A 26,645-nucleotide genomic window follows, 5' to 3' on the forward strand; every position below is an offset into this window, starting at 1 on the left:
AGTTAAGACACCTTCACTTCTACCATAGGCTATTTGTGGGAAGCAAGTTGCTAAGCCCAGCCACACTTAAGGAGAGGAGAATTAAGCTCCATCTAGAAAAGCGGATTATCAAATAATTTGTGGGCCATTTTAAAACTACCACACCTCCAACACATTTGTTTCATATAGGTTATGAGTCAGAGAAATTTTGTTTTTGGATTGGATTTTTAATTTTTTGCTTTTAAGGAGTGTTTTGTATAAATGTACCTAGCACTTTGTTGATGGAATTCACAGAAAGTCATAATAACTAAAATGGAAAAATGTTTCTTCTGGTATCACATTTCTAAAAATCTGGTGTTGTCTTTTTTTTTTTAATTGTGCATTTCCTTCTTATATTGCATTTATAAACAGTTCTCAGAAGCAGCTGTAAATCACATTCAGCATCTTATCTAATCCATATCAGTTCAATTAGCTTGTATTTATATTCAGCATGGGTCACTGTACCTGATACAAAAGAAGTAAGTCATGGACCATTTCCTCAAACTCTTGGTAGAGCTGTAAGACTTGCCTGTAGAAAGAACTAGCAAATGTGGTAGGCTGTAGTGGACATAGTTTATTTATGGGGAGAGATATTTGAGGACTGTGACATGGGGAAAGGCTTTGTTTAGGAAGTAGGACTTACGGACAAGGAGAGGCTCTTAGAATGGTGAGCATTGCCATCTATGATTAGGTGAAGACATTAGGACAGTGACTGGGTGACTTTACATTCACAGGACAAGAACCATATATTTTTACTCTAGTCTTAGCTTTTCTTCAGCGGTCTCTGCTCTTTTGGTTGGTAAATATGCCTTTGTAGTTTCCTGTGAAATTGTTTAACCTCATGTTGAAAAATACCTTGGATTTTCATTTCAGGCAATGACGAAGTAAAACGGGGTATCTTGCTGATGCTCTTTGGTGGTGTTCCAAAGACAACAGGGGAAGGAACCTCTCTTCGAGGGGACATAAATGTTTGCATTGTTGGTGACCCAAGTACAGCTAAGAGCCAGTTTCTCAAGTAAGTGTTTGCCTGAGATAGTACAGCAGAGAAAACAATATGCGTAGTTCCAGGCTTTCTGTGCTACCAAGAATGCAGTCAGTGTGCCCTTACCGGAGCAGGAGTATAAAGTATGACTGTTGAATATATAACTCTCTTAGGTTAAGTACACCTTAATTTGTTAAGTAGAATGTAAGAACATTTTACAATTTTGGGGAATAGGGAAAAATTGTCTGTAATTCCAGTCCCACATAGAATTTTTTTAATCTTTGTGTAAAAGTCTTTGAATATATGAATATATATTCTCATGGTTGTAAGTCACAGCATGCATAATTTTAATTTACCCTAAATATTTTTCCATGTTTCTTTATGTTCATGATTGTTGTTTTTTGTTGGTATAACTTACAAAATCATTCCCCTAGCCTGATATTAGACAATTTAACAGTAATTTATTTTAATAGTCAAATACAGTGAACATCATAATGTGTATAAGTTTTTATTTTATTATTTTCCTTTGGGTAAATTCCTAGGCATAGGATTGCTGAGATTAAGAATACAAACATCCTTAAGGTTCTTAAAGAGGACACTCTTTCCAAAAACAGTGTGATAAAGATGAGACATTTTATGCTAAACCTATCAGTATGAGTACTACTTTAGCAATTTTTGCTTCTTTTTAAAAGCTATAATAAAACACTTGCTTACTTTCAAACTTTTAAGAAACTTAGAGGTCAAGATAAGAGCAACCAGTTTTTGAGCACTTGCTGTGTTCTTGGTGGTGTGTGTGTGTGTGTGTGTGTGTGTGTGTGTGTGTGTGTGTGTGTGTGTGTGTGTGTGTGTGTGTGTGTGTGTGTGTGTGTGTGTGTGTGTGTGTGTGTGTGTGTGTGTGTGTGTGTGTGTGTGTGTGTGTGTGTGTGTGTGTGTGTGTGTGTGTGTGTGTGTGTGTGTGTTATGTCTTATCCTACCAGCATCCAGACAGGCATGTAATATTATTCTCTTCTTTTAGGGAGGCAAGCAAAACTTCTCTGAGCCTCAGTAATTTGCCTAACTGCATAGAGCTGACAAGTGCCTCTAAGCCATGAATATTAGAACTTAGCATTTTGACTGCCAAGCATGTGCTCTTCATACTATATCAAGCTGCCTTTCCTTTATTTGTCTGGGAAATTTTTAACATGGAAATGTTCTAGAAGCTGAAACATTTTTAGTTGAAGTTTTATAATTAAATACTATTTCCTTCAAGTATATCAGTGACTGAGTTCTAGATTTGAAGGTAATAGTCCTGTGTTAAGAGAATTCTCTTTTTTTCTCATTTCCTCTGCCCCTGCCTCCCACCTCTCCCACCACCACCACAGAAAGATGTACTGCAGTGTTGCCTCTGAACAGTATTGTACACGATTATGTTTGCTTTTTAACAATATTAAGTCTTTTGATCCATTAACATGGGATATCTTGGTCTTCTTTAATTTTTCAATAATGTTTTGTAGTTTTCAGGGTATAAGCTTGTTCTTCTTTTATTAAACTTATTTCTAAGTATTTTATTCTTTTTGATGCTATTGTAAATGGAACTGTTTTCTTAGTTAAATTTTTGGGTTGTTTATTGCAAGTGTGTAGAAATACAATTACTGATCTTTTATCTTGCAGCATCGCAAGAACTGACTTATTAGTTCTAACTGTTATAGTGGATTTCATAGGATTTTCTGTCGACAAGATCATGTTAACTGCAAATGGTGATAGTTGTTGTTTCTTTCAAATCTGGGTGACTTTTTCTTGCCTAGTTGCCCTGGCTGAACCTTTCAGTATAATGTTGAATAGAAGTGGCAAGAGCAGACCCCTAAGTCTTGTTACTGCTCTTAGGGGGAAAGCATTCAGCCTTTTACCATTATGTATGATGTTAGCTGTGGGTTTTCATAGATGCCCTTTACCAGATTGAGGGAAAGTCTCTTCTAGTTAGTTGAGTTTTTATCATGATGGCCGTTAGATTTTTTGACATGCTTTTTCTGCATCTGTTAAGGTGGTTCTTATCATTTTTTAATATGGCATGTTATTGATTCTTAGATGTTAAACCAGCCTTGCCTTTTTGGAATAAATGTCCCATCTTGTTTTGTTTTCTTTTCTTTTTTTCGTTGTAGTTGTTTGTTTTGTTTTGTTTTTTGTTTGTTTTCATTTTAAGTGCAAGGCCTTCTAATAGATCATTTTTGCTGAACTGTTTATTATTGTTTTTGCCATGTATGAACTTCATCTTCCTTTAACAGGAATGGATTTGACCTATTTAAAAGACCAAAGGAGAAAAGGCTTTCTCTTTGGTCTATGGCATGTGTCTTTATGAATTGCTTTTTTTCTTAATGCCTCTTTCAAATGTTCTTTTAGAAATTTAAATTCTTACTTGACATAAGCCATAACCAGCTGATAATCCTGAAAAGGTTGCTTTGTAGTCATATATTAATGAATATGATAACCTTGAACAGGCACGTGGAGGAATTCAGTCCCAGAGCTGTCTATACCAGTGGCAAAGCATCCAGTGCTGCTGGCTTAACAGCAGCTGTTGTGAGAGATGAAGAATCTCATGAGTTTGTCATTGAGGCTGGAGCTTTGATGCTGGCTGATAATGTAAGAACGTTTTACCCTCTTGGATATAAAGAAATCAGAATATCCCCATCCCTATCAATAAAGGCCTATACGTTCCTATTAAGGAGATGTCCTCTTTTTAATAAGTACTTTTAATAAATAATTCATGGTTTTATTAATCTAGAAATTGGGATTGTCATCATTAATAAGCACTTTCTGAACTTCTCTAGAACGTATTACTTGCCCTGAGCTTGTGTGTTTGCTGTGACTAGTACTTCTCAGCAGTTTTCCTTTCTAGACTGTGACACATCTATGAGTATATCTATTGCATTTTGCATGTATTTGTCATAGATCAGTTAGCTCTGTGAATGCGTGTAAATTGTAGCTATATATACTTATAAACATTATGTTCCAACTCCATCCTTCACTTTCCCAGCCTAAAGTCAACACTGAGGTAGTAACCCAGAATATTTTGACCCTGAGATTTATACAAGGTTTTGATGTTGAATAAAAGTGCAATAAGTAACTGCATGTTTTTAGTTTCACTCTTGGTTTAAAATGAGTCAAAAGAGTATGGTTCCCTCGAGCTCTGGGAACTATTGTACTATCTTATTCTAGTAGAGGGAGTTAGGATTGCTTACTTACCTATCTTAGTTGTTTAAAAGAACTGAAAGGTCTCTGTGGTAGCAAACTTTGAGTTTCCTTGCCGTTTGACATCTGAAAGGCAGTTTCTTATGCTAGGTTTGTTTGGTTACAGGGTGTGTGTTGTATTGATGAATTTGATAAGATGGAGGTGCGGGATCAAGTTGCTATTCACGAAGCTATGGAACAGCAGACCATCTCCATCACTAAAGCAGGAGTGAAGGTACGTGTGTCCACTTCTGTTCCATTGCATCTTGCCTTAGCCTTGTAGATTAATGTAGCTCTAGACGATCACTTGGATAAAATGCATTACTTCAACATGAAATGCAGTTTACTGAAACGGAAAACACAGCCTTGAGGATTATTAATCAAGTCGATGGATTATTTAAATGAAAATAATAAGTACAATATTGTAACTAGCATTAGAGAGAAATCAAACTTTAAAAATAAAAGTAATACATTCAAATAGTTAAGAAAAATGTAAGCAATACTTTAAACCGTAAGTTAAAAAAAAATCTTCCCCTCCAACTCCTAGCACCAATAGATTCTCAGAAGTATCTGCTGAGTTTATGTCCCTTTTAGGAATATTTTATCATAAATAAGCATAATACACATACAGTTTTGTTCCTTGTTCATTTAACTTCATAATTTTATTTTGGTAATCTTTCTATACCAGTATATATTAGATCCACTTGTCTTTTTATTACTCCATGATTTTCAATTGTACATACCCCAGTTTGGCTCATTAGACTCTTATAAAGAAGAGTGACATTCAGGTCATTTCCAGCCTTTAGTATTACAAACAATATTGTAAACATCCTTGTACATATCTTCCTGTACCTAGCTGCAAGATAAATTCTTAGTAAGAAATTGCTGGCTTAAAGGGTGTGCACATCATACCATCAACATCATATGGGAGTACCTGTTGCTATATATTATCAGACTTTAATTTTGATGATTCACTGGGTGAAAGATGATATCTTATTCTTTTGGTTTGCATTTAGTTCATTATGAATGAGGTTGAGCATTTTGTCATATGCCATTACAGTTGTCTTTTTAAACCTGTCACGATTTTTCCTTTTGTGGTCAGGCTACTCTAAATGCCAGGACATCCATTTTGGCAGCAGCAAACCCAATCAGTGGACACTATGACAGATCAAAATCATTGAAACAGAATATAAACTTGTCAGCTCCTATCATGTCCCGATTTGATCTCTTCTTTATACTTGTGGATGAATGTAATGAGGTAACTATGAGCTATCGCTCTGAGCTTCCTTTATTATTTCCAGTTTGAGTAATTGAGTGAGACAAACCTGGAGGATGTACTCCTGAAGAACTGGTGCATGTGTTGTCACTGACCTTTCATTTCTCTCAGAGTGGCACAGGATTGGACAGGGGTTTATTAAGCAACTGAAAATCACTTGAATTGCTTGTTCTGCTTAATTGTGTTGAATATCAAGTTTTTTGGTTTTGTTGCTGTTTTTGTTTTGTTTTTTTTAAAGATTTATTACTTATTTACTTATTTATTTATGGCTGCACTGGGTCTTAGTTGCGGCACGCGGGATCTTTTGTTGTGTTGCACAGGCTTCTCTCTAGTGTGGCATGCAGGTTTTCTCTTCTCTAGTTTTGGTGCACAGGCTCCAGGGCATGTGGGCTCTGTAGTTTGTGGCACTCAGGATCTCTAATTGAGGCACACAAGCTCAGTAGTGGTGGCATGCGAGCTCAGTAGTTGTGGCGTGCAGGCTGAGTTGCTCCACGGCATGTGGGATCTTAGTTCCCTGACCAGGGATCAAACCCGCGTCCCCTGCATTGGAAGACAGATTCTTAACCACTGGACCACCAGGGAAGTCCCCTTGTTACTGTTTTTTGATTCTCAAAAAAACAGTATTTCAGTTAATTCCCAACCATACTCTTTAAGAGGTTTTTTTTTTTTTTGCGGTACACGGGCCTCTCACTATTGTGGCCTCTCCCGTTGCGGAGCACAGGCTCTGGACGCGCAGGCTCACGGGCCCAGCCACTCCATGGCATGTGGGATCCTCCCAGACCGGGGCACGAACCCGTGTCCCTTGCTTCGGCAGGCGGATTCTCAGCCACTGCGCCACCAGGGAAGCCCATGATTTTTATTAGATTTTTGTTTTTGTTCTTTCATTAAGGTTGAAAAGAATTGGGGTTCCAAACAAATTTTTCTTTTTCTTTTTCTTTTTTTTTCAAATTGAGTCATTTGTCTTCCTCTGTCTTCCTATCAAATTATTGCATGTGTCACATTTTTTTTCCTAATTGTGTAAGAATGTTAAGATTGAATATAAAATTGCAGATTTAGGGACTTCCTTGGTGGCACAGTTGTTAAGAATCTGCCTGCCAATGCAGGGGACACAGGTTTGAGCCCTGGTCTGGGAAGATCCCACATGCTGCGGAGCAACTAAGCCCGTGCGCCGTAACTACTGAGCCTCTGCTCTAGAGCCCGTGAGCCACAACTAGTGAGGCCCGCACACCTAGAGCTCATGGTCCACAACAAGAGAAGCCACCTCAATGAAGAGTAGCCCCCTCTCGCTGCAACTAGAGAAAACCTGCGCGCAGCAAAAAAGGCCCAATGCAGCCATAAATAAATAAATAAATAAATAAAAGAAATTTTTTTTTAAAAAACTGCAGATTTACTTACATTCTAACATGTCAGTATTAGAGTTATTTATACTTAGACTTAAATATTTAACAACATTGCCCATCTCAGATGTGCACAGAAGTACAAAATGACCTTCTGTAGAAGGTCATGTTGTACTGTACTTTTAATTGCTGAGCATGGAGGTCCTACAGTACATTAGGTACAATGCATACCTCTTGCTTACGGCAAAATTTTAAATTCATCTAGATAAAATTTGCCTCCCATTAATGTGAATGTTTAGAGGGTTTTCGTTTTTTATGTTTGGGTTTGGTTCTTTTCCTTCACAAATCTATATAAATGTTTAACCCAGTCCCCTCCTCCCCATTGTTGGGCATTGTCTGATTTTCATATATTTCTGTCTATATATAATTTACTAAATTAGTTTTTTAGCTTTTTAATTAGAAATAATTTCAAACTTACAGAAAAGTTGCAGGAAATATAATAGTGCATATAATACTCATATACCCTTTATTCAGTTCACATTAACTTTTTGCCCTGTTTGCTTTACCATTTGCTGTGTATCTCTACTTTTTTTTTTCTGTACTGTTTGAGAGTATTGCATATTTTTAGTGTGATTTTATTTTTTTCAATGTTAATAACGGTTCTGTGATGATCATCATTCGTATGTTCATAAGCGGCAACGTAATGTAGTGGCTAGGAGGATGGACTCTGAAACTAGACTCTTCAAATCCTTGCTCTATTACTAACTGTGTGGACAAGTTACTTAATCTTTCCAGGCCTCAATTTATTCATCTGTAAAATGGGGGTAATAATTATCTACCTAGTAAATTTTTTGTGAGGGTTGCATGAATTAATGCTTCTAGACACACTTAGGGCCCTAGAAATCTTATTTCTGCCATATTAAAGTCAGTAAATTCCTTCAGGAATAGTCTTAGAGTAGGGCAAAGGTATACATTTAAACTTTTGATTTTGGATGTGGTACTAAATTTTCATCAGAAACTTGAACCCATTAATACATCTTATGGTGGCATATTAGAGCTATTGTTGTTAGCTATAAAAAATTTCTTAATGCCTGGGATAGTCTGGAGTGGATATTACTATAACTGATTAAAATGACTTTCTTATTTTGAATTAGGTTACAGACTATGCTATCGCCAGGCGAATAGTAGACTTGCATTCAAGAATTGAAGAATCAATTGATCGTGTGTATTCCCTTGATGATATCAGGAGGTATCTTCTTTTTGCAAGACAGTTTAAGCCCAAGGTAACCTGCCCTTTTGTACTGTAATTGGGCATAATAAGTATATGAAAGTGGCATTTAAACAAAAGCGTTGTATGGAAATTAACTGAACCTGACTTGTTTGGGTGTTTAAGGTCATTTGGTTGGTTAGTTGGTTGGTTTGATTTTGGTTTGGGTTTTCTGGTTTGTTTTTGGTTTTTTTTTGAGAACAGTTTGTTTCCTCAGAGAGACTTGAGAAAGGGAATTTTTTAAAAGTCTGAAAAGTTCAATTTCTTTAACTTTTTAGGTATAATAAAAAGATTTTTATGGGTGAACAGTTTTGAATAACCAAATAATGTAGGATATCCTTTTATTTCAACCATTATTCCTAAGAATCTTAAAACTGCATGTGTTTAAATCAGTAGTCTACTGAATGCTCTCAAATCTGTCTCTGAGGGAAGCTTGTATTCCTCTAGGTTATTGTAATGAACATGAGTAACTTTTACAATACAGGATCCAGGGTGCTCACTTGGACATTTATTTTTAAGATAAACCTCCATAATGCATTTTTTTTGACATTTTCCTAAAGTAGAGTACAAAAAAAAAATTGTTTGATTCTGGTTGAGGTTTTTACACTCTTTCTGGCTTGACTTTTGGGAGTTATGCTTAGATTTTAATTATCTATCACCTTCACTTAATATTGGGATTGACTCTCACTGTCCCAAGGGAAGGGTAAAGCACTTTTGTTTGCAGAGGCATTTATTCTCCATGACTACGCTGGTCCCTCTTGACTTTGGCATGCTTCCTTAATATGCTTAGTTCCTTGCTCTGAAAAACAGTATTCTTTAGAATGCCTCATTTTGTTGTTATTATTTAATTAATAATAAGGTATATATACAGTAGGGGATATGTTCCAAGACCCCCAGTGGATGCCAGAAACCACAGATAGTACCAAGCCCTATATGTACGATGTTTTTTCCTATACGTACATACCTGTGATAAAGTTCAGTTTATAAGTTAGGCACAATAAGAGAATATCTGAATTGCCAGCATTACTACTCTTGCACTTTGAGGCCATTATTAAGTAAAATAAGGGTTACTTGAACACAAGCACTATGTTACCCTAACAGTTGATCTGATAACCAAAATGGCTACTAAGTGACTAATAAGCAGGTAACATATACAGCGTGAATACACTGGATAAAGGGATGATTCTTGTCCCAGATGGGACATTGGACAGCATAAAATTTCATCACACTTCTCAGAATGGTGCACAATTTAAAACTTATAAATTGTTTATCTCTGGGATTTTCTGTTTAATATTTTCAGACTTCAGGTGACCACAGGTAACTGAAACCACAGAACGTGAAGCCACTGATAGGGGGCAGTATTATATATATTGACTTTTCTTTTTCCCAAAGACTGCATAAGTTAATTAACTGAGCCTCAAGAATAGCCTGAGCAGTAATCTGTTTAATGAGCTTTCGCATGTTGGGTATAAAAGTATACATTGTTTAGAAATGGTCATTTGCTTAAATACTAACTCTACTGTCTTCCTATTCATAAAATTAGTACATGGAATTCATAGTCCTCCTTTGTGTTAGTTTCTTTTGAAAGGCATTTCAGTATTAATTTCTTGTCATTGGTTTCAAAGTTTTGACCTTCTTAGTTCCCCCAGAGTATCTTCACCTGGAAGGCTCTTAAACTTAATGTTTAAAGCTGCTCCCATTAAGTAGAAATGCTCTGACTTCACTGATATTCTGGAACAGATTTCTAAAGAGTCGGAGGACTTCATTGTGGAACAGTATAAACGCCTCCGCCAGAGGGATGGTTCTGGAGTAACCAAGTCTTCATGGAGGATTACAGTGCGACAGCTTGAGAGCATGATCCGTCTCTCTGAAGCAATGGCTCGGATGCACTGCTGTGATGAGGTATCAAAGTCACTCTAACATAATGGGAAAGAGAAATTGATTTGTTGGCTTACAAGCTGTTTTTATGTTTGGTATAAGACATACTAGCATTAGCTGCAGATTTATTTTTATATGACTATTGAGTGCTCATAGGATACATGACCCCTGACCCTGGGGTTTTCCCCTTGAAGAATGTTGCTGTCAACCATTTTTTGAATGTAGTAGTTAGATTAATGATAATGAGATAATCATGACATAGATTATAGAGTACATACATATAGAGGTGAGTTCAAGATTAATGCCATTCATTCAAGGAAAATTTGTTTAAATCCTACAATGTGCTAGGCCTGTGGGAGGGGATACAGATATGATAATGTAGCCTCCAGTCTCCTAATAAGGGAATTCTCCTTTGTATAACATGTGTATATTAAATTGTTCTTTGAGCCCTGGGTTCTACAGGTACATGTCAGTGGGTATTTAGGGAGTAAATGGGGGGCAGAGTGGAAGGATGCCCTCATCTCTGCTTCAAGCAAACAAGCCCTGCTTTTATCTAGCTTTATATTTTAGACAGTGTAAGATTTTGTTTGAGGAAGGAGTTTGGCTATTTTTCTTAATAGTATGATTGAGGTATAATTCACATAGAGAAAAATGTACAGCTTTGACTTTTTACGTACACCCTTGTGGCCACTCAGCTTATAACAAAGAAGGTTTACATCATCCTAAAAAGTTCCCTTGCACCCTTCCTTCCCCAGAAGTAACCACTGTTCTTACTTCATTCACCATTTCTATCTCATAGATTTCATTTTTTGGCTTTTTTCCTTTTGTCTAATTTTTCAAATTCTCTGATGTGGTACTTTACTGTTTACAAAATACTTTCACACTGTCTTACTTGTTATTCTTTGATTCTCCTGACATTTATTGGACATCTTTGTAAGTTAGGAGATGAATAAAAGAGCCCCTGTCTTCCATTGCTGATAGTTTGGTGGGAGCAAGACATATGTTTAATTAAGCATGTGAAATATGAGAGACGATATTAGATGGAGTGTCATCAGCAAAGAGTACAGAGATCGATGAATTATTTCATAACAAAGGTGGAGGGTTTGGGGAGATGCCAACATTTAAACTGGATCACTGAAGGGTGTATAGAATTTTGGTAGGAATTTTTAGAGTGAAGGTGGAAAGTTTAGAGTGAAGGGTATTGGGAGGAATATAGTGGAATCTGTAGAGAAAGAATAGGCCATGATGGAGGGGAATTCTTAAAAACCATACTAACATTTGTACCTTTCTTTTTTTCTTCATTGTAATGTTTCTTAAAATGAATTTCATAGAACTGATGTGTCTTGGAGAATTTCTAACAGATTTTTCTTTGCTTTTTTTGGTTTTTCAATAGGTAGTAAATGCATATGATATAAAATAAATATACATATATGCATATATATATACACAGATGCAGTTCCTGAATAAAATTGAGTGTTTTTGCATATATTTAAGAGCCATTTCTACTTCCTTTTATGATCATATTCTTTGTTCACTTTTTACTTTATTAGAAGGCCTCCCCCACTCTAAGATTATAAAAGAATTTTCTCAGGATTTCCTCAAGCATTTAGATGGTTTCATTGTTTGTATTTAAATCATTCAAACATTTGGTATTTATCCTTCTGTAAGATGTGAGGTGTAAATCAGTTGATTCTTTTTCAGCTAGTTTCCTAGTTGTTCCAACACCACTTACTGAACAATCCGTCTTTTCCACACTGGTTTGGTATGCTTTTATTATATATTCTTGTGTTTGTTAGGATCTCTTTCCTGAATTCTGTTCCTATGCTGTCTTAGCCTCCTCTTGCATTAGTACCACAATATTTTAAATGTTCTCTTTTGTTCCACTGCATTGTTGCACTTTTGTTCCAATGCATGTTCAACTGCATTGTTCTCTTTTGGCTGTTGTGAACTTAATAGCCAGCTGGCTTTGTTTTGTTTTGGTTTTTATTGATGAGTGATATTCACTGTTTGAGGAAAGCATCCTAACTTGTTTGGAAAACCCAGGAATTTTTGAACAAAGCACTAACCATTCTGTCTCTAGACTGCTGTTCTAATCTATAGATTCTGAACTTGAGCTACAACATTTCCAGCCTCCAGCCACCTCTGCTCACTTCAGACTGGCCCACATAATCCTGATTGGCAAGAACCAATTCCTTAATACCTATCCTATTGCTCCTGAATTCAGTGTTTTTTGTATACTGACAGACTCCTTGGTTTGTCTGAAGTCAAGGGGAGATTCTGTTGGCATTCAAGGACCTCTCTGTTCAGCCCTGAAATGGGTTTTTCCTCCAGTTGCATGGCTTTTCCCTGTACTTGTGCTACCAAATGTATAAAGGTATATAATAATACCACCCCCTAGATTTTCCCTAATTGTTGAATATATTGTGAAATATGAAATACATTCACCCTTAAAGCTATCTGTCCATTTATCTTTATTTCAAAAATCTGAACATAGGGCCAGCATATACTTGAGCTCAGTATTTGAGGTGAAATTTAAATATGAATAAAATAAAAATAGTATACCCCCCCCAAAATTATTGATATTGAGAACATGTTAAATTTATATGTTAATATGGAGAATTGACTTCTTTATGATGATTTTTTCTAAGAAAGCATAATAGCAGTTAGAATCTAGATTATGCCACTATAAAAATCTCAGCTGTTTAAAACAGAAACAATTACATTTTTTTGCTCATGCTTCATGTTCATTTATGTTAGCCAGAGGCTCTGCGCTTCACATCGCTCAGAAATTCAGGCTGATGTAAAGGTTCTTTCTTGACATACACTTCCATGATCACAGAAGACAGAAAAGACAAGGTGAATCATATGCCATTTCTTAACCTTCTATCTAGAAATGACATGACACTGCTGGTCACATTTCATTGGTCAGAGGAATTAACACGGCCATGCCTAAGTTCAAGAGGTTAAAGCAGTGCCTTCCTTTCAGGTGTCTAGAATGACAAATGCAAACATTCGTTAACAGTTCTGAGTACCAGAGACCTCATTATCTTTCCACTTATGTCTTTTTTTTTTTTTTAACATCTTTATTGGGGTACAATTGCTTCACAATGGTGTGTTAGTTTCCGCTTCACAACAAAGTGAATCAGCCATACATATACACATGTTCCCATATCTCTTCCCTCCTGCGTCCCCCTCCCTCCCACCCTCCCTATCCCACCCCTCCAGGCGGTCACAAAGCACCGAGCTGATGTCCCTGTGCTATGCGGCTGCTTCCCACTAGCTATCTACCTTATGTTTGGTAGTGTATATATGTCCATGCCTCTCTCTCGCTTTGTCACAGCTCACTCTTCCCCCTCCCCATATCCTCAAGTCCGTTCTCCAGTAGGTCTGTGTCTTTATTCCTGTCTTACCCCTAGGTTCTTCATGACATTTTTTTCCCTTAAATTCCATATATATGTGTTAGCATACGGTATTTGTCTTTCTCTTTCTGACTTCACTCTGTATGACAGACTCTAGGACTATCCACCTCATTACAAATAGCTCAGTTTCGTTTCTTTTTATGGCTGAGTAATATTCCATTATATATATGTGCCACATCTTTATCCATTCATCTGATGATGGGCACTTAGTTTGTTTCCATCTCCGGGCTATTGCAAATAGAGCTGCAATGAAAATTTTGGTATGTGACTCTTTTTTAATTATGGTTTTCTCAGGGTATATGCCCAGTAGTGGGATTGCTGGGTCATATGGTAGTTGTATTTGTAGTTTTTTAAGGAACCTCCATACCGTTCTCCATAGTGGCTGTACCAATTCACATTCCCAGCAGCAGTGTAGGAGTGTTCCCTTTTCTTCACACCCTCTCCAGCATTTATTGTTTCTAGATTTTTCCACATATGTCTTTTGTTTCACTCAATAGGTTTTAAAGTTCATATGATTTTTGCATGTTTCTTGTTGAATTTATTTCTTGATATTTTGTTATTTTTGTGGGTATTGAAGGTAGACTTTTTTCATTTTATATTTTAACTGGTTGTTGCGTGTATATATGAACTATTGATTTCTGTATGCTAGTTTTGTACTATACTGATGCCTTTTGTTTGTAGTAGTTTTTCAGTTGAGTCTGTTGATTTTCCAGATTTTTGTTCTTATTTGCAAATGATAAATGGCATATGTTTTTCTTTCTATTCTTACTGAAAAAGAAACTTAATCTTTTCCCATATTTTCCACTAATTTACCTTTGCTGTTGTAATACAATGTCTAATAATTATGACATTGGACATTTTTTTCTTGTTCCTAATTGGCTCTGTGGCTGAGATACGATGTGTTTTTATCAATAGGAACTATACATTTATTATTATGTCTTGAATATTTTTATCAAGAAGATTTTTTTTTTTTGGCCAGTTGTCTTTTTAGTGTGTATAGAGTTAATCATGATTTTTTTTTCTCCTGGATCTATTAAAATGAAAAATAAATTAATAGACTTTCTAATGTCAAGCCTTCCTGGAATAAATCCCACTTTTTTTTAATGCATTTGGCTTCTGTTTGCTGTTATTTAGAATTTTTAAAGCAGTACTCATAAAAAACATTGATTCCATTTGTTTTTGCAGTCTGTTTTATTATCGTGGTTATTTCATTTACATTTTTGAAAGTTTTCCCCTTTTTTCTCTATTCTAGAATGGTTTTCTATTGCATTAAAATTATCTGCTATTTTACTGATATGAATTCTCAAGTAAAACTCTCTGGGTCTAGTGTATACAATTTGGGTGCATCGTTCTTAATTTCTGCCATGGAAGTCAGTCTTGTTTAGATTTTCTATCTCTTCTTGGGTCAGTTTTGGTAAGCTACATTTTCCTAGAAAAGTATCCACTACCAAGAGTTGTTTCAGAGTTTAATAATATCCAGTTAGAATGTTTTTTTGGTTGCTTGTTTTAATTTTACTGCATTGTGATTAGAAAATGATGTCTATGTTTCTCATTTAGTTTTTTGGTTTTTTGGAATTTGGTTTTTTGGATGCTTTGTAGCCCAGAGCCCATTTCCATAAGTGTTCCATGAGCACCTCAATGGAAGGCCTAGTCTCTGTTTACAGTGTATATAATTTTATATATCTGTGAAGGGGGAGGTTACCTTATTATGTTACATAGGTCTTCTATTTTTTTGTGGGGTTTTTTGGTCTACTGTATCTTCTCTAGATTGAAAGTTAAAAGTCTCCTATGGGGACTTCACTGGTGGTGCAGAGGTTGAGAATCCGCCTGCCAATGCGCATGGGACAAGGGTTCAAGCCCTGGTCTGGGAAGATCCCACATGCTGTGGAACAACTAAGCCCGTGAGCTACAGCTACTGAGCCTGCGCTCTAGAGCCCGTGAGCCACAACTACTGAAGCCCACGTGCCTAGAGGCCGTGCTCCGCAACAAGAGAAGCCACCGCAAGGAGAAGCCTGGGCGCCGCAATGAAGAGTAGCCCCCACTCGCTGCAACTAGAGCCTGCACATAGCAATGAAGACCCAGTGCAGCCAAAAATTAATTAATTAATTAAAAGAAAAGTCTCCTATGAATAGGTTTTATTTCTCTACCAACATAGTTATTGTCTCTTTGTATTTATCCTTTTTTCTCCTATAAATTCTATTTTACTGATATTGTTGTTCTCTTAACTGATACATATATTTTCATTGAGATTTGTACCCTCTAACTTTGTCTCATTTATGCCTTTTGGCCTGAACTCCACCTTGCTTTCTTTGTTAGGTATACAGGTATACCTTTGCCTAACTTTTTACTATTTTTCGGCATTTCTGAGTAAGTTTAAGTGTGTCTTATATACATATACAGCATAGAGTCGGATTTTGTTTTGTGATGCAAAGAAAATTTATTTAGCATGTAAGTTAAACCCATTTACATTTATTGGTATGAGAGATAGGTTTATTTGGGTTTTCGTTTTTGTTTTCTTTTTATAGTTGACATGATTTTTCATTTTGTGGTCACTTTGCTTTTGCTTGTATGTGTAGTTCTGAGATTCAGAAAGTTATTTTAGTGGTTACTTTTATTATTATAACTTTATATTGTACCCTTAGTTCTCTATTGGTTCTCTACTATGAAGTGATAAAATTAGCATGTTTCATCTTCTTTCTTCTTCCCTTCCCTCCCAACCACCTGATTTTAGTAAATAATATTTTACTGTTTACCTTTGCACAGTCAGATATGCTTATCCATGGCTTGATTTATCATCTGTTACAGGTGAGAGGCAATCAGCAAAATTTTTTTTTAATTGGGATATAGTTGTCTTACAATGTTGTGTTAGTTTCTACTGTACAGCAAAGTGGAGTTCCCTGTGCTATACAGCAGATTCTCATTAGTTATCTATTTTATACATATTAGTGTATGTATATGTCAATTGCAATCTCCCAATTCATCCCACCTTCCCTTTCCCTCCTTGGTGTCCATACGTTTGTTCTCTGTCTTTCTGCCTTGCAAAAAGTTTGATCTGTACAATTTTTCTAGATTCCATGTATATGTGTTCATATATGACATTTGTTTTTCTCTTTCTGACTTACTTCATTTTGTATGACAGTCTCTAGGTCCATCCACGCCTCTACAAATGACCCAATTTCTGTCCTTTTTATGGCTGAGTAATATTCCATTGTATATATATACCACATCTTCTTTAACCATTCATCTGTTGATAGGCATTTAGGTTGCTTCCATGACCTGGCTATTGTAAATAGTGCTGCAATGAATATTGGGGTGCATATGTCTTTTTGAATTAATGGTTTTCTCTGGGTATATGCCCAGTAGTGGAATTGCTGGGTCATATGGTAATTCTATTTTTAGTTTTTTTAATGAACCTCCATACCGTTCTCCACAGTGGCTGTATCAATTTACATTCCTACCAACAGTGCAAGAGGGTTCCCTTTTCTCCACACCCTCTCCGGCACTAATTGTTTGTAGATTTTTTGGTGATGGCCATTCTGACTGGTGTGAGGTGATACCTCATTGTAGTTTTGATTTGCATTTCTCTAGTAGTTAGTGATGTTGAGCATCTTTTCATATGCGTCTTGGCCATCTATATGTCTTTGGAGAAATGTTTATTTACGTCTTCCGCTCATTTTGGGGGCTATCAGCAAATTTACTCCCATCTCTTGGGTCTCCCTGTACCCCTCTATCTTCAGGAAATATACCATTTACATTTTGTTGTCACTCTTGATTCCCACGTTTGTTTAAGTCTTAGTTTTGTAGCTAAATGTGTGCAAGGCATGATCATTGGAGATAAATTTGTTACGATTTCTAACTTATCACTTCACTGATTGAAAATTGGCCTTTTTTCAAGGGTTTGATGAAAAAGATGAGTTCATGGGAATAATATTCCCTGAGTGTTATGTTCAGCAGGGTTATTTGTAGTCTTTACCTGAATGACATCCAACCTCTGGCTCATATTTTCTTTTCTTAGAAATTTTTCTACTGTATCCTGACATCAGTTGTTCTTTGCGAAAATCTGAGGCCAGCCCTTGATTATTAATTTTTCCTCCATAAGTAGTTTGATATTTTTCTCTTTCCAAAGTATTCTCTCTTATTTTTGTAGACCAGTAAGTTTACTAGGATATGTCTTGATATTGACTGTTCTCAAATGGCTTAAAGTTTCATTGCAGGTGGTAATGTATTTAAAGGAAAAAAAAAAAAGGCTGCTCTGCTGGGTTTATCTATTGTTATAGGGCTCAGCTCATTAGGAAGGGAGTAGATTTAGAGAGACTGTTGATTATTCATACAAAGACTTAAAGCAGTCTCCCCCTGCCCCCAAATAGACTTGTAATTTTTCTTCTAAGTAGGCTTTTTTTTTTTGAGGCAAAACATACGTATAGAGAGTGCACAAATCACAAGTGTACAGTTCTGTTAACTTTCAATGAACGTATCTATGTAATCTATACCCAGATCAGGAAGTTGAACATTCCTTACTAGCATCTCTAAGAGCTACCCTTTCAGTTTGTTTACAGTCACTGCTACTGTTCTCTGAGGATAACCTTTTTTTTTTTTTCTTTATGGTTATATAGTATTCTAACCATACTTTTCCTGATGGTTAGTTAGGTTGTTTTCAACCTTTTTTCCCCTCCCAGTTGTGGTTAAATACACGTAACTATCAGTGAATGTTATCACAGTGATTGGCTCATTCTTCTATTAATGGACATTTGGATAGTTCCAATTTGGGTTCTTATGGGATGTGCAGGTCTTTTAGTTCATCTGATGTATTTATACCTACATTTCTGTTTGGTGTGTGTCTAGGAGTGGAATCATTGGGTCATAGATTGTAGGTGTGTGCAGTTTAGTAAAGCCTGAAAATCAGTTTTCCATAATGGTTGTAACAATTTATATTCCCAGCAGCAGTGAATGAAAGTTGTCTACATTCTCAATATTGTTGGTCCTTTTAACCATTCTGGTGAATTTATGGTGTTCTCTCATATTTTATGTTGTGTAGAGGGAGAATGTGAGAAAACCAAAATGCCACTGTAATTTCATATGGAGAAAGTCTGTTTGTTGTATCAAAAAGACTGGCTTACTGATTTACTTCATCTTGATTGGCTTAGGTCCAGCCTAAACATGTGAAGGAAGCTTTCAGGTTACTGAATAAATCAATCATCCGTGTAGAAACACCTGATGTCAATCTAGATCAAGACGAAGATGCCCAGATGGAGGTAGATGAGGGCCCAGATGGCATCCATGGTGAGGTGTCTGTTCATGACTGTTCTAGAGTTAGGGACCAAAATGTTCTCTGAGATGTCATGGTAAAAATGCACTTACTGATGGTTGTGAAGTCTATTAGCAAAAGGGGAAAAAATGGATATTGAATTTTATTAACTGTTTCTAAGTTAAAATATAATTACTTGATATAAAATATATATGCTTGAAAGACTGAGAGAAAAAACACCAAAATGGAGACAGTGGACTTAATATTGCAAATGCACTTTCAGATTATGAAATCCTTTTATCTCCCAATCTTCCCATCCCTTCCAAATGGGTTTTTGTCTTCACTGGTAGCATTTATAAACTTTCTAATTTATTTATACAATTACTAAATACTGAGTATAACTATATGGTTATAGTATTAAAATATAAGTATTTATACTTATATATATAAGTATAAATATATTATTATTAATATTAGTATTAAATCAATTATTTAATTTAATACTATATTATTTATATTATATATAGTTATATAATATATATATTATATATATTTATATATAGTTATATAATTATAACTATATAATATAGTTATAATTATATAACTATATTTTTATATAATATATATTATATAAATATATATTTATTTTTATATATATTATATAAAATATAGTTATATATATATTATATATGTTATATATAGTTATATATATTTAAATATATAAATATATATTTTATATATTTTTATATATATATAAATATAATTATATATATAATTAAATATTATTTTATATATATAATATAAATATTTATATATATAAATATAAATATATATAATATATATAAATATATATTATATATATAAATATATATTTATATAATATTTATATAACTATATATTATATATAATTATATAACTATATTTTATATAATATTTATATTTATATTTATATATTTATATATATAATTTATATATAATAATATAAAAAATTATATATTTTTACATAATATTTATATTTAAATATTTTTATAATATTTATATATATTTAATATATTTATATATAAAATATATATAAAAAATATATATTTATATATATTTTTTAAATATAAATATTTTTATAATATTTATATATATTTATAAATATAAAAATTTTATATAATATTTATATTTATAAAAAATACTCATAAATATTTATATATTATATATTTATATATACTATATATACTATATATAAATATATATAATATATATAGTTATATAATTATAACTATATAATATAGTTATAATTATATAACTATATTAATATTATTAATAGTAGTATTAAAATATAAGTAGTATATTTATAAACATTTAATAGGGGAGTATTGGAGGCACAGAAAGAAGATTCAAACAGTTAATATTTCACTTAGGTCATGCTGATATCCCTGCTCCTGTGAATGGAATTAATGGCCACAGTGAAGACATGAACCAAGATGCTGTTCCAAAAGCCTCCTTAAGGCTGGGCTTCTCCGAATACTGCCGAATCTCTAACCTTATTGTGCTTCATCTCAGAAAGATGGAAGAAGGTGAGGCCATACATACTTAGTGCTGCTCACATGCTGAGTCACTTACATAAGCTGTATTCACATAAACAACTTTTTTTTTTTTGTCTAACATCTTTTTTTTCTTTAACATCTTCATTGGAGTATAATTGCTTTACAATGGTGTGTTAGTTTCTGCTTTATGACAAAGTGAATCAGCTAACAACTTCTGATTGCTAAAGATTGTGTTATTTTGTCAGAAGAGATGAGAAACTGTTAGACAAGCTCACTTTGGCAAACAAAATCTACTAGGGAATGTCAGCATATCTACCAGCCCAGACGTTTCCCCACAAGTTCATTGTCAAAGGTTTATGACTCATTCTTATTAATGTCCTTGGCCTATTTTAATATTTGTGAAGCTGAATTTGGGATCTGATAATATATAAAGACGCACTTAACAAATGTTTTTACAGATGCAAAGTCACTTTTCCTTACAATGGGTTTGTTTAAAATGGATGGACTCCTAGAGTGTTTATATATCATAGACAAGTAATTGAAACTCAAAAGGCTATTAGCACAAGTACATTCCAGACTAGAAATGAAGTAAAATCCTCATTTCTCTGTAGGTAAAGTGTGATACCTGAACATTACTACCCTTCCTGTTCTTAACTGCTTTACCATGCTATCCAGGTTTTCTCAACCTGTAGTTAGCCACAAGGCAGAAGGAAAAGTGATTAAATCAAGGGGTTGAACTTAAACTTCGATTTGGTGATTAACCATCAAAAAATTCTTATTTGACTGTCAGTATGCTGGCTTCCAGACATATTCTCATCAGAGTGTCCTAACTGCGATGGAGGAAGAGAACACCAGAGATTGTCTTAGCTTACTAAAAGATTTAAGCCCTTTAGTTTCTGCCCTCATTCCCCTGGGAACTGTGGACCAGTGGGAAGGAGGAAAGAAGGCAGTAAAGAGGCCACTAGGACAGAGAGGTTTTAGTTCCAGTCCCTTCTCACATAAAAAGTTTTGGGAGCAAACATTCCTGTGTTCATGTTGTACTTATTCTTTCTCTCTCTCATGCAACTAAGTTTTAAACATGGCCAACCATCAATGGAGCAAAGATACGATTAGCACCCACACAGTGCATTCCACAGATAAATTCTAGGTCTTCCTCCTTTCCCTAAAAAAAGAAAAAAGACGCTATTCACCCAGCCAGGTAAGTTATTAATTCTCAGTCTTCAGATAGACAGCTGTTTTCTAACAAAACTTTATTTTTTTTAAAGTTCATTTATTTATTTAGGCTACTCTGGGTCTTCGTTGCCACTCTCAGGCTTCTCTGGTTGCAGCACATGGGCTCTAGGGCACGTGGGTTCATTGCGGTATGTGGGATCTTTGTTCCCCAACCAGGGATGGAACCCAGTCCCCCTGCATTGGGAGTGCAGAGTCTTAACCATTGGACCACCAGGGAAGTCCCCTGGCAAAACTTTAAACTGTAAACCAAAGAGATTACTTACTCAAAAGCATTTGGACAAACCACTGAAATTTCAGTACAACCATAATAAAACTTTTCAGAGGCATCATCAGTAAAGCTAAAATTTTCCTATTTTGATTTTGTATTTTATTAGCAATTTCTAAAATCAAGACAAATGAAGTTTTCTTTTAGTATACTTTATATCTGTGATAGTTTAAAATATTGCCAGGTTCCAACTTCTCTTGTGAATTTAGAGTTCTGGACCCTAAAGGGCAGGTAGTTCAGTCAATAAGGATAGACCTTGCTGGAATAAATTGGTAATTTTTTATTTTTGAGTGAACACCTATGGATTTCACTCCTTGGTTGACCTCAATTCCATAAAGTGTTCCCCTTTCCAAAGAGGAATAGTTGTATTTAAGCAGTTTTGCTTGCTGTGACTTCATTCCTAATTTACGCTTTCAACTGCTGTTGACAGATTATCATAGGTGGTGAAGCATGAGAAGGTGAAGGAAACACCTTCATACTTTGAAGTCGTTATAGCTTTAAGAAACTTGTTTCTTATAATCTCTATTTTTTTAGATTTTTCTTTTCAAGATAAAGTAAGGCATACTTTAATTCAAGTAATATTTTTCAGGCTTATGCTGGAAGATTGCAAATCTTATTTCAGCAGATATGTTTTCTGACAGATTGAAGGTTATCTAATCTGTACATTATCTTGTGCATGCAGACTCCAAGAATTGGCAATACAGTTTGCTACAAGGATAATTTAATCCTTTTTAAATGTATTTTTTGTTGTTACAGAAGAGGATGAGTCGGCATTAAAGAGGAGTGAGCTTGTTAATTGGTACTTGAAGGAAATCGAATCAGAAATAGATTCTGAAGAGGAGCTGATAAATAAAAAGAGAATCATAGAGAAAGTCATTTATCGACTCACCCACTATGTACGTATATAATTAAGCTTGCTGAGGTATTACAGAAGGAGTTCATGCCTCAAATCTTTGTAGGTTCATTAGATGTTCATTTATTTTGAATCATTAGGATCTAGTCAGAATTAGGAGTTGTATAAAACAAGAGAGAATTATTAACAGTTAATTGACTTATTTCTTCTGCTAAAATAAGCAGAACTTAAAGCTGGTAAAGTGAATTTAGGGTCTTATTATTTGTGTGTTTTTAACCTTTGTTTTCCACTCTACCATAAACCTTTGAGCGTCCTGACCACTGTCACCTATTTTCTGCATTTTATCCTTCCTCATGTTATCTCCCCCATTACCCAGCTTAAAATCTATCCCATGATCACTTTTTTCTTATACTTTCAACTTCATTCATTCTCTTTTATATTACTTGCTTGGCAAAATTCCAGATTTGGTTCAATCTAATTCGTTTTCTATACCTATATCTATGCAGTTAAAAGTATCTGGAGAAAAGCATACAACCATGTGCCCACTTTTATTTTAAATTCATGACCACAAATCTCAAATGGACAATTCTTTACTTCTGTCTTATCAACGTCACAGTAGTACTGACCTCACAGTAGCACTGCCTGATGCTATTACTTTTCCCTAGGCAGTTCATTCTCCTACTCTCTTAAAGGACCATTACATACATACCTTCTCACTACTCCAATCAGTTGATTATTTTCAGTATTCAGCTTGTCAGCAGCATCTGTCAAAGTTTATCACTCCTGGTCTTCCCTGGTGGTGCAGTGGTTGAGAGTCCGCCTGCCGATGCAGGGGACATGGGTTCGTGCCCCGGGCCGGGAAGATCCCACATGCCATGGAGCGGCTGGGCCCGTGAGCCATGGCCGCTGAGACTGTGTGTCCAGAGCCTGTGCTCTGCAACGGGAGAGGCCACAGCAGTGAGAGGCCCGTGTACCGCAAAAAAAAAAAAAAAAAAAAAAAAAAAAGTTGATCACTCCTAGAAATACTTTGTTCACTTGGCTTCTGAGTCACCATGTTCTCCTGGGTCTTCTCCTTCTCACTGGTTATTTCCTCTTATTCTCTTTTCCTGAGTCTTTCTCTTGTCACTTTTTAAATGAAGTATTATGCTTAGTTCTCAGACCTCTTTTCTATTTATATTCATTGCCTAAGTGATCTCATTTGGTTCTATGAATTAAAAACCATTTGTGATGACTCCCATATTTATATCTCCAGCTCTCACCTGTCCTCTAAATTGCTAATGTATGTAGCTAGCTGCCTACTTGCAAATTAATAGACGTCTCACGCTTAATGTGTTCAAAACAGTTTTTCCTTGCAATGTTTCACTTACTCATTTGCTTTAAGCCAGGCACCTTAGAATTATCCTTGATTCCTTGACTTCTCTTTCCCCTCACAACTTCTCTCCTTTTATAAGCAAATCCTGTGAGCCTTGCCTTCAGTATCAGTATTCTCTGTTTTCTTCTCACCACCGTCACATCTACCCAAGCCACCGTGCCTGGACCTCCATGGGTGCCTCCTAACTGTCCTCCCTTGCAGTGGCTCTCTGCCCAGCAGCCAGACAGATCTTTTAACAAATCAAATTGTTTTAGTGCCCTTCCTTCTAGTCCTTCTCTCACATTTAGAATAAAATCCAGTCTCCGTACCGTGGCCTGCAGAACCCTACACAAGCAAGCCCCTGCCCACCTCATTCACCTCTTTTCATAGCCTCTTCCCCTTGCCCATTCTGCTTAGTGACACTGGCCTTGTCACTGTTCCTTAGACACACCAAGCATGAAGGCCTTTGTACATGCCCTTTGTTTCTTTGCCCATATTCCATCCTCCATTCTGAGGTCTGCTCAAATGTTACCTTCTCGGAGAAGTTATTCTTGCCTGGCCAGTCAAAATAGCCTCTTCCTTGCTGTCACCCCTTTACCCTGCTTTGTTTCTTCATAGTGCTTATCATTGCCTGGCAGTATAGTCTTTATTTAGGTGTTTATTTTGTCTCTCTTGTTAACATGCAAGCACCATGAGGACAGGGACTTTGTTTCTTTAGCCACTGTGTCCCCAGAATCTACAGTGGTGCCTAAGTCATAGAGGGCTCAAATACTTGTTAAATGATTGAATTTTTCTGTTCAAATGGCAGAGATTGCAGTTGACTTCACAATGCTCACTATATAAATATTATAGTTGTCACATATCAGGGTTTGTCATCTGAAAAATTATTTCCCTGTAGAACTAGATGAGTCTATGGTTACAGGTGTGGGGGTGTGGGAAGAACTATTCCATTCAAAATTTAATGAATAATATGTATAAAAATAAAGCTGAACTGGGGTGGCATTGTGCTCAGAGTTGTCTATCTAGTTAGTGGTGGGCAATGTGTTTGCATCAGGCCAGCCCTTCCCTCCCTTGTGGCCCTGGGATCAGTGTAAGATAAGATGGTCCATGCAAGAAATCCACATTTGGACACGTTGTGAAATTAACTGATCTAAATTGGGCTTACCTTTTTAAGTTTGACTCACCGCCTGAGCCAACTCAGTACAGAAGACTAAGGAACTTGTACTGTGCTAATCAAATATGCTTCCTGTGAAGGTGTGTTAGTACATAGAGTGAGTGCTTGAAAGTGTCCAATCCCTCTTAGTGGAATTAGTGCTTATACTGTGGGCCTTTTCCACCTTCTTAGGATCACATCACTATTTCCTGAGTTCCTCTGTATGGGCCTTCGGTAGGAGCCTTTCTCATTTGTGGACGTATTAGACTTATAGTTACATCATGGCTTCAAATCTGTCATCAAGTTTATTAAGCCACATGGCATGTTCTGCTTTTTTTAATTAGTTAATAGGTCAGAGGGAAAATTGTTTCATGTTAATTATCTTTAGATTCTACTTCTAACTAAATTATGAATGGATGGTATATAAAAGAGTTCAGTGGCCAATAATTAAAAATTAACATAATATTAAGTGAAATTAAACACTTATCAGAGTGATAAACAGAATCATAAACATACTTATCAGAGGATTTTATACAATTGCATGATTGTAAAATTCATATGTTCTTTTTTGAAGTTATATTTATAAGTAGTTGATATATATGCTAGGGAACCTGATTAAAATCACAACGTCAGTCTTACTGATGTATTTCTTAATTTTTCAAAAGTTTATGATATGAAAAAGTCTATATCCTAATGGGAAGGTGACTTAGCAGAAGCTTGATATTGACTTTAAGATATAGTCCTTTTTCTGAGAGAGTTTCTGGGGGGAAATGAAAGAAAATGTTAGTCACAAATATTCAGAAGAAGGGTCAAGTCCAAGTCCTGTGTATCTTAACATTCTTATAATACTGCTGGAGAACTGAGGACAAACGTTTGTGTTTCATAGGATCATGTTCTAATTGAGCTCACCCAAGCTGGATTGAAAGGCTCCACAGAAGGAAGTGAGAGCTATGAAGAAGATCCCTACTTAGTAGTTAACCCTAACTACTTGCTTGAAGATTGAGCTATTGAAAGTAACCAGAGAAACTGGCCTTCCACCTCTGGCGTGGAGTCTGAGTGGAGCTCTACTAGCCAGAGAAGTGCTTCTGGGAGTGATGATTCAGGAAGATTTACTCTGAGGAAGAAGAACCAAGTTGATTGCCTCATATGTCACATTCCTTTTATACCAACGCAGGTTTTATCCCTTTGTTTAGTGTGCTTCTTGCCTAAAAAAAGTTGGATTGCAGTAGTGTGTCATTTCTATAACTGAGACCTTTGTTTTCATGTGTAGGAAAAGGTCTGTTGTTTTTGTTATGTGGTGTCTTATTGGAGAAATAACATTTTTCAATTGCCAACTACTTTTTTTCACCAAAATAACTTTTTCTGCAGTTGTCTATTGGCTTTATTTCTATTATAAATTATTGCTTCCATTTATTCATGAATATGAGTCTTTCCCTTTTTGCTTGATTCCTGGGGCAAAGGGGTGGAAATACGGCATTATGGTAAACATTTAGGTGTAGGTTCCTGTGAGGAGAGTCCTTATAAGAATTTGTTAGTGTGAAAGCTAAGAGGCCTTGGAGATGACTTTCCAAGGTTAATTCCAGTTCTCTTTGGTTTTTTTTAAAGACAGTTTATGAAAATAAAAAGTTT

The 26,645-nt window shown here is 35.5% G+C and overlaps 1 protein-coding gene across 3 annotated transcripts in view; it reads left to right on the top strand.

The window, feature by feature from the left end:
• Positions 1–26,437, top strand: part of MCM6 (minichromosome maintenance complex component 6) — a 45,742-nt gene extending 19,305 nt beyond the window's left edge. Inside the window, exons 8-18 of one of the 3 annotated variants that reach the window (XM_060302486.2) lie at positions 892–1,033; positions 3,475–3,616; positions 4,332–4,439; positions 5,307–5,462; positions 7,972–8,100; positions 9,825–9,986; positions 16,145–16,186; positions 18,526–18,661; positions 20,036–20,191; positions 22,416–22,555; positions 25,903–26,437. In XM_060302486.2, the coding sequence (XP_060158469.1) occupies positions 892–1,033; positions 3,475–3,616; positions 4,332–4,439; positions 5,307–5,462; positions 7,972–8,100; positions 9,825–9,986; positions 16,145–16,186; positions 18,526–18,661; positions 20,036–20,191; positions 22,416–22,555; positions 25,903–26,019 (1,430 nt within the window). In that variant the 3' untranslated portion in view covers positions 26,020–26,437. The remainder of the gene's footprint in view (positions 1–891; positions 1,034–3,474; positions 3,617–4,331; positions 4,440–5,306; positions 5,463–7,971; positions 8,101–9,824; positions 9,987–16,144; positions 16,187–18,525; positions 18,662–20,035; positions 20,192–22,415; positions 22,556–25,902) is intronic. The other 2 variants (XM_060302488.2, XM_060302487.2) reach the window with 2 other exon arrangements.
• Positions 26,438–26,645: the final 208 nt, after the last annotated feature.

This window comes from Globicephala melas, chromosome 7 (assembly GCF_963455315.2).
Source record: "Globicephala melas chromosome 7, mGloMel1.2, whole genome shotgun sequence".
NCBI lineage: Eukaryota > Metazoa > Chordata > Mammalia > Artiodactyla > Delphinidae > Globicephala > Globicephala melas.